The 9,203-nt window shown below is 44.0% G+C and overlaps 1 protein-coding gene across 1 annotated transcript; it reads right to left on the bottom strand. All coding sequences in view use genetic code 11, as the record gives it.

The window, feature by feature from the left end:
- Nucleotides 1–757: 757 nt before the first annotated feature.
- Nucleotides 758–5,814, bottom strand: EGR_07982 (hypothetical protein; the record flags this gene model as incomplete). Its single annotated transcript, XM_024497231.1, has 7 exons — nt 758–876; nt 1,758–1,989; nt 2,291–2,448; nt 4,756–4,857; nt 4,954–5,050; nt 5,356–5,469; nt 5,536–5,814. The coding sequence occupies 7 exons, from the start codon at nt 5,812–5,814 to the stop codon at nt 758–760; spliced, it is 1,101 nt and encodes a 366-aa protein (XP_024348361.1).
- Nucleotides 5,815–9,203: the final 3,389 nt, after the last annotated feature.

Below are 9,203 nucleotides of genomic sequence, written 5' to 3'. Positions count from 1 at the left end.
TTTCCACCGTTGTTTAACATTGTCCTCCATCATGCACCTATTAGTCAACTTTTGATCCAGAGCCACCATTGAGTTCGCTCTGAATATAACTGCATGTTCATGGAGGGCATCATTGTACCGATTTAAGTCTTTTTTTAAAAAAAGATAACTGGCTGCCCAACTCCACAAAATAAACTATGGGGAATGTTGATTTTTGTCTCTTGATTATCATTTTTACGACAAAGCACTATATTTAGAGCCCTGCACAGCAAGAAATAAAGTGGTCAGTATTAGCCACAGTGCTCATCAGGAGGTGTGTGCGTGTGCGGGAATCGCCTGAATGACTGCATCTCTAAAATGGCATATTCCCTTTCCTGGTTCTTGATTGCTCAACCGCTTTCTCTTCATTAATCTTATCAGACGCATTTATTGCAAACTTGTGTATTCGTTGGCGACTTGAATCGAATTGTTGGGCATACTTTATGGGATTCACATAATCAATGTCTATCGGAAAGTTGGAATGGATCATGACATCGTTTACTATAAAGTATCATAATTATATCGGCACTGCCATACCATATATCGTATTACCTTGGTAACTAAAGTGACATACTGATTGTGCTAATGGCAATTCCATCCATTTGCCTTTGCAACCCGATCTGTGCTCACGGAAGTACCGCGTGCTGGCGTTGGAAGGGTTGGTAACGAAAGGGGTCAACGACAATCCATTTTTTATATAGCGGGGTAGGATAGGGACCAGATGTTAGAATATATTGGTCTATGTACCTGGACGGTGGCTGTATTTTAAGGTAACCTCAACGTCGCCACCGGAACCCTCGTAGTGGGCCACATCAAAGATGGTCACCACGGCGGATGCCAATGGAGCCTCAGAGCCTACTGCGAATCGTCACAAACGGAAGTCATCGTCGCGACAGACGGGGTAGTTGGAAGTGCGCCTTCGCTCAGGTACACCACATCATAACCTTCACGAAGGTGATGCCAATGGGCTGAACCAGGGTTGAAGAACTTCACCCACTTGAGGTACGTCGCGTTATTGCCTTAATGTACAATTAGCATGCGACCGGCTTCCTTCCTAGCTTGTGGGTGGGTTCCGAGGCTTTTACCGTATTGCGATGGAAGCAACTCTAAGCAGCACATTGGTCGGCGATTCCCATGCAGAGCATCTGCTTTTCCTCCACTCTAATATATAATCTTGCGGCCGTCCAAACTGAAAGACGACGGCCTATTTCTAACAACATTTCCTCCTTTTTTATTTATTGATTGCGTAGCTACGCGATAAGAAGATGGACTTTGTTAAGGTATATTGGCCGGCTTGATTTACTTCATTGGGTTCATAAACAGTTTGGCCATGTAGTCGACGAAGTGGGCAGCCAGGAATGCCCCATCTCGTCTCATATTCCCAAGTTGAGGCGCCCAGCATGGGCTTTTTGGGGATTAACTGAAACGCGATTTTCAGATCTTTGGTCGACACATTGGGTTGGGGTTTCGCTATTTCCGCCGTTTGGTGCTTTGTAGCATAGTACAAAGCATGGAGTCATTCTATGAGACGTTATTGTGCACATGTGTAGTTCTTGCATTCGTCGACTACTGTAATGAATTCCACTATGGAGCATAGTGCGTCTTCTGGACAACTGTTAGAATTTTAGAGGCCGCCGCCAGTTGTGAATGTGCCCGAAGAAAGTGCTATATCTAACTTGGGTGCCTTGTTGTCATTGTGTCATTCTACCTACTTTTAAATGTTTTCGACAAAACTCTACCTATGGAGAATTGTTCGCTCTTAGTATGACGACTCACACCTTTAGCTGGGATTAGGACCCCCTCACTGCTACCACCGTCGGTCTGGTTGGTGGATGATTCCGCTGGCTTTGCAGTTGCGGCCTTAACTGATGAAGCAGCTTCAACCTCTTTTAAAGACCTTAACCTTGACACATTGACAAGTGAGCGAATCCGATCTTTATTTTCACCGATATTTATGCCTAAACTTGAAGGCTGTGGGTTGCAAAACCGAGACGATATTACACTTGTATGCTGTTTCATTTAGCCCAAAATCGCCTCACGAGTATGCTTTATGTGGAGTTGGATGTTGAGGCCTTATGCAATGCAAATGTGCGGCTTTAAGTGTTGCTATTCAAACAGGACTGACACGGTAATTAGCTTGGTGATTAGAAAACGTACTTTAAAATCGTCAAGCCAACTTGTCTCACTGTCGTTGAGAGGATAGGTCACAGTCATTTCATGCAGGTAGGTCGCGTGAAATAGTCGTCGGATGGAATACAGGCAGACCAACTACCAATGCGGTGCACGTGGTTCGTTTACCAGCAACAGGTGGTGAAAGGAGGATTTCAGTTGAGATGCAAAGGAGTTCATCAGCCCCTCTCATTGTCGGTGCATTCGTTAGCTTTGCTCCAACGGGTGAGGATGATGATAACACCAGTTGCAGTTTCACTCCTGTCAAATGTTGAGGCTGATGCTTTGCCATACACGTAGCCGCACTCGAAACAACGGCGTCTCTAATTGCAATTCACTTATTGCTTCACATCCACTGTTGTGAAATTGCGTGACAATAAAGACGGCACGAGTGTGATGGGGACCCGCTGTCACTGTAGTCCCTTGACTTATAATGAAACGGCTTCCGATTTAATGCCTACTTAGCCAAATAATTTCTATAAATGTATAAAAAAATAAGTAAACAGATGAATGTTCATCCGCCTTGCTATGAATGAACAGCGTCTCTGACGGCATTGCCTTCATTGCCATCACTCCCTTCGTCCTTTCAAGTTGGCGATCGTGGCGGAGTGGGGTTTTCCCATGGCCCCGTAAGTTGTACACGTCTTCAACCCCCTATTCCCGCATTTCTACCCCATTTCATCTTCCTCCATCATTGCTGTTTCCTCATACTTCCTTTTCTCTCCCTTGAGTCAAAACTAGTCTTATAAAAAGGGGAGGGTTTTCATGTCTCCTTTGTTATTTTCCCTGATAAAAACCACTTTGTTACTTCTGTCTCCAAGGTCATGATTCAATAGTGATTCTCTTTGAAACAAACGGTTGTTTTTACTTTGTATCTGGACGGGTTCATGTTGGTGGCAGCATATGGATTTCATTTGTTCCGTTGCCTTCTATTTAAAGGATTGGCATAAAAGTTGGCGGTAGACCCCATATTAGCTAATCACATTTCGATGTACAGCTGAACATATGCAGTATCTCGCTAACGTCGACGTAGCATGCAGTGGTAAGTTCTTTGGGTGTTGAATCTGCAAATGTTCCAGGCGATACTCTTCAATCTCCGCGTCTTTTTTCGTTATTCCAACAGCCTTTCTGCTCATAAACGATTTACCTCTCACTCCTTTTGCTTGCTAGTGTAGCGGCCTTGGCACAAATCTTCCGGTACTTTTGGGGCTGAAATATCGTGCCCTTTCTAAAGCACTTTGCAAATATTCTATAAGTTTCTTTACTCAAGCATTCTAGGTGGCAAAATTGGTGCTCTTGGTAAGCCTCCCCTGATTTGTCAATAATTAAATGAATCAACTAAGTAGAAGTGTGCTGCTAATCACAGTAATGCCAAAGCAGTGGCAATCAACAGTGCATAGCCAACCACGCGATCTGAATATCGGTTCACCTCCTCATTTGCCCCGTTTACTTTAGGACGATCATCTTTGAGCGCATCAGGAGGGGCGGAAGCCATGTTGGAGGACAACGTGCTCGTCACAGTGAGAAGTCCTCAAAGTGACTTCATTCATATATCCATGTGTTTTTGAATTCATTTGTCTACCTACCCATTCACCTCCCCATCCCTCTACCACTCATCTCTCCAACCATCCAATTACGTATCAGTCTGTCTATACCTTCAATGATATTTCAATCCCACACACATCCATCCACCTCAAGCAGCAGTGATCGACGCTTCTGTAACAGTACTGGTCATTTGACTGCTGCTGTTGTCCTCTGCCTCTCAGACATTCCAACTCAACCCTGTCAATCCCAATACTCAAAAAACTACCTTCTTTTCATTTGTGGGTGATCGAAGACGCAAAAAGAAATTGTCAAATGTTTGTGCATGTTCAGTTCCTGTGAATCAAACACTTTTCAGGTAAATTTATTACCAGGTCTGACCAGACTTGGAAAAGGCTTTCTTAATGGAGGACACAGTAATTGTTAAGTGACCGTGATGTTGAATGCACAGCAGGTTTCACCACTGAGGTTTGGGCTGTTTTCCCAAAATCCATCTGCCCTGTGTTGCATTATCTAAGTCTAACATTTGGGAAATTGGGGATGGAGGTATTTTAAACTGACTGAATTCAACCATACGGGCTTATTGTAGGACTGACATTGAGCCGCAGGAGGCCTACGAGCCAACCGCGTCAGTGACGCGTATTGTCAGGCTAGTAGTTACTTAATTCCGTCGTCGTAAGTCAAACATTCTGACCAATGGAGACAGTAACACAAACTTGATTGTCACTCCAACTCCTCGCATATTCAACTCTGCAGCGATCTACACGCGAAATCGAGGCTTTCAAACTAAAGTGGACGATAGGATACCTCACACCTACGTGCGCTTTGGGTCGTGCAAGACATCCGTAAGTAGAGCAGCTCGCTTTGAAAGTAATACTAAATTCTTGTTTAAGTAGGGTAAAAACAACCATAGACACAAAGACGCAATTTGTTGCAGCATTTGTTCAAACATGCACTTCCTACTTGACAACAGAACTGCACATTTGATGTGGCGTATCAACGTGACACTCGTAAGACAGCAGATACCGTACTGGAGGAGACTTCTTCGCAAGCGAATGTAATTGCCTACGTAGGTTGTTGGGGATGGGGAGAGACAAAGGGTTGGTGGTGGGCGCTCGTGTTCCTGCACTGTAGAAGGCAAGCGTGCGGTCTAAGTGGAACCATCACAAACGAGTGATCCAGTCAACATCAACAAACTACATCCAAATTTAGCAATGAGCTTACCGCAGGATTTGTTCACTGCTCTTCCCTTGACATACGCGGAAGGATTGAATGTGTGCGAGGTGGAGTCCGACATCACGTCACCACCCCAAAGGACAAACTAAGGAGAGGCGGAAATACAAGCGAGCAGTGGGCAGAAAAGCGTCACAAGCGACAAGGTATGGCGTGCAGGACAGTAAAATAAATCCGAATTTTTGCTCATTTGGATGAATGCAGCACTTTAACCCCCATTCTCAACACTTTGGCCTCATTCACATGTTGGTCCCTGCTTTTGTAGTGGATTCAACGGTGAATCAGTGGAAAATCCACCTCTCCAAACCGCTTGTGCTTTACCATCTCCGTGGTTCGTTCATTACCACATCAACGTGATGTCTGACTTGCCACCTCGCACCCATCCAGACTTACCGCGCCTGTGAAAGGAAAGGAGGGAGAATAGAACGAGAGAATTATCACATTCCATGCACTGATAGTCCGCCCATGGACGAATTCGTGACTTGACTGCTGGCATATTTGGATAGACTGTAAGCAGGATCCAAACAGCTGCGGTCACTCATTTTCAACTCTCATGCTCCTGATGCTATCTACCTGATTATCTTTTCCTCGTTTGTTCCATTGAGAATTGAGTTGCCTCCAAGCCTTCAGGACGAACTGATTAACCCGAAAAAAGGATGATGAAGTTGAAGAAGACATGGATTGCCTTTCAATATACGTGGTGGTGAGAATCAGCAGCCGATGAATGAAACTGGGTACACCTGGGTGGAAATAGAAATTCCATTCCTCACTGCCTTGAGCGGTGAGAGGCGGCAAATAACAAATTGTGGGGCATTTCTCACACTCGGCCGCTGCCCATTCCAACCCATTCATTTCCTTGCTTCGACAACATTGACTGCTTCTTCAAATCACATTTACTAAGAATGAGAAGTGAAAGATATCAAGGAAAAACTAACAAATGAGAGGAGGAGGCAAAGGAATCACTTTGAGCAATTCGATATGGTTTGTGGACTTGCCATTTGCGTCCCAATAAATCAACTGCAATTTCGGTTTTGTTCTGCTTCTTCCGTTTACTTTACTGTTCTCCCTCAAGCTCTTCTACTTGCATTTGCTAGTTTTACGCCTTTATTTACCACGGAATCTCAACCGTTAAAGCAGAAGCGCCAAATGCATAAAATTTGTGACGGTGTCATTTGATGAGGTCACGTTGAGCATGCCGAACATGGAGATGAAGTATGGCCTTAGAATCTACTCTACCCTGGCCCATCCGCGTAGACGTCGGTCCACCGATGCGACCGCCTTCTCCCTGCCATGTCAAATGTCCACTCTCCTTGGCCACTTTCGTTACATGCCATGCAAACGCCTTAAACTAACACTTTCTGCTCACCAAGGCAATTCATATGCGGCAAAAGTGCGTCAATTTTTTCCTCACCTTCAACATCTCCTTGGTGTAATAGTAGTATGGGTGGAGGTGAAGTTTCCTGTCACATTCCACACAGTCTCGACGAAAATGTATACAAATAATGGGAATGCATAAATTATAACGGAAAATTGTCAAACCTAATTTGGCTGACTGGCAGAAACTGGCACATGGGTTGATTACAGGTACACATTTCACTTGTAGAAACGAAGAGATAAATTTTGTTTTACCAGCACAAATGGTTTGCATTTAATTAACCTGATAACAAAAGTGCAATAAGATTTCGACTTTTGGTTGTTTTTTTTGTCAAATTCGTCAGTACCTACCACCTCATGCGTGGCTGTACACTCAGCAGATAGTTGAACTGTGGGAATAAATTCTCTTAGTAGTGTAGAGACGAGAACACGCCCAATTGAGCTAGTACGGACTGAGTACCATGACCTTAAGACGACAATGCGCACCAAGTGCGTAAAATATTTTAGGGCGAGTGGACAGACGTCCATTTCAGCGAAGGACAAATCGAAGGTGATTTCAGGAATGAGTGGTCTTTAGACTGAATGGTGGATGCTATTTCATGGCCTAAGCACTACGCAGTGTCGAAATATCGCCTGGAGTCATGGCATATGTGGATTTTTGCTAAAGCAAGCTATGTTTTGAGGTAATGATAAGGTCGTCATAGGTGAGTCGCGTTGTCCGGCAAACGTTGCCATTACAAAACGACAACAATGGCGTGATTGGTAGCTGTTCACTTTTGCAAGCATTCCATAATTACCAAACTGAACCGCAATTAATGACTTGGACAGTAATTTGGAATGGCGCTTAAGATGTTCTTTCAGTGCTGTAGCGCCGTGTTTTCCCAAGAGGTATTAGTTTCACCAGCATTTCCATAATTCTTCTGATGTCATTTTATCTTTTCTTCCAGCATTGCTTCAAACTGTGGCCACAGCGAGAGTGCTGCAATCACTTAAATGGCAGTGGTCATTTGAATCGGCTTTTGTGCAAAACACTCTTACATCAGTTGGAGAACGTGTCCACGGTTTAGAGGGAAAAACCTCAGTGTGTACCGCACCACCGAACGGGTAGTGTTGTTGACTTTCCCCACTGCTAGAGCAGTGTCTGTGAGAGTGTGCCTGTGATGTGCAAATGCGTAGGCAGCTTCTAGTGACACTGGTGGAGAAGACGATTTACGTCGGGTGAAATGTCAATTAAAATTAATGATTCTATCTTTAAAATGTGATTTGCGGTACCATTTGTGAATTAGCTGTGATTTGCGTAGGTGTGGGCTGACATTCAAATCTCCACCAGAATCACAAGTTGATGGAATGACTGTGATAAAATATTCGTTGGTAAAAGGGGGTACTGTTGCATTTTCTTAATACGCTTAGATGAAAGTAAATTTCACCAGCTAAATATCCTGGAGTCAATTGCCTGTATGACGCGGCAAATAATTCAGCCTCGCGATTGCAGGGTCTCTTTTACTGTCACTGCGCTTTGTTCTCAATCTAGACTGCTTCGTTAATCTCCTGCCTCAATTAAGGAGGGTTTTATGCGGGAATGTTTTACTGTATCTGCAGCAAACACTCGAGAGTCCACAATTTGGACATTTCTTTCTCCGGCATTTTGTTTGAAATTGAATAAACGACTACGCATAATACAATCCTTAGGAAATATGGGTAACAGTACGAAGGACCCACTCATAAAGGTCACTGCAATCCGTAGTGGAGAAATACATGCTCTTTAAATATGTGGTACGATGCAGACATACATCCGTATAGTCGGCCCATAATAAAAGAATTTCGGTATTTTGCCATTTAAGCATATCTATTACCCGAATTGTGAGTGCCCAAAAGATTCATGCCAACTTGGCGTTGTGATTGCATAGTTGATGCTTGGCCGTGCCGTATTTTCTTCAAGAAGTTGGGCATTGCGCAATCTGTGTGAGTCGTGGAAAGACCGGTTTCACAGTCCGAATGAGGATAGCCTCAAGGTATACCAGCCTCGCACGGTACCGTTGTAATTCGCCTTCTTCTGTAGCGCCTGCCTTCGATGGGAAGGTGAATGCGCTTTCGCCTGCACCACAGTCGTACAACCAGTTGCACATCTTTGCACCGAACTCGCACCGGCAAATATGTGAATTTGGATGGGTGAGCTCTCGTAACTGCACCATCAGCTTGGAACTTACCTCTTGGCATTTGTTGTGCATCGAGACTAAACAGTCGAGCAGTTGAATACATGAGATCTCTCATTCTCAGCTCTAGATGCGCAGAACACGCTTCATTGTTCATGAGCAGGCGTTTTGCTGGGAATCACTGCTGTTGCCTCTGTTCATTCATTCCCATTCACAACTTCTTGCATTTGATAAGAGCCATTTTTGCCACCCCTTTGACTGCACTTTGCTTGAAATGACATTTGATTCCAGTCATGCTAATAATATCTGACAATTACTGGTAGCTGTGTAAAGTATCGCCTTTGTAGGTGTCACCATCTTCCTTCCTGTAGAAAGTGTTATTGTAAAAAAATGTCGTAAAAAGTAAGAATACGTTGAAAAAGGAAGTGCTCTCAAAATAGCGCTAAAAGCATTGGCATCAGAAGACCAGATGGTCATGCGTGTGCAACCGAAGGTCCTCTTATTCACAGTTGTGAAGGCATATATCGTTCCTTTTTCATTGGCAGGTGTCATGCTGACAGTCACTGCTGTGCTCATTTCGTTACCTCTTTCTCAGGTTCAGTTTCATTCCATTATTTCCACTTTTTGTCTTTCCGGCTGTCACACATTCTACACAGCTAGGATTTGGCAAGAGGCCTTCTTTTCTAAGTGAAGCACTAATAACATCATCCTTAT

The sequence above is a fragment of the Echinococcus granulosus genome, assembly GCF_000524195.1.
Source record: "Echinococcus granulosus chromosome Unknown EG_S00092, whole genome shotgun sequence".
NCBI classification, from domain to species: Eukaryota; Metazoa; Platyhelminthes; class Cestoda; order Cyclophyllidea; family Taeniidae; genus Echinococcus; species Echinococcus granulosus.
This window is presented reverse-complemented; position numbering and strand designations above follow the sequence as displayed.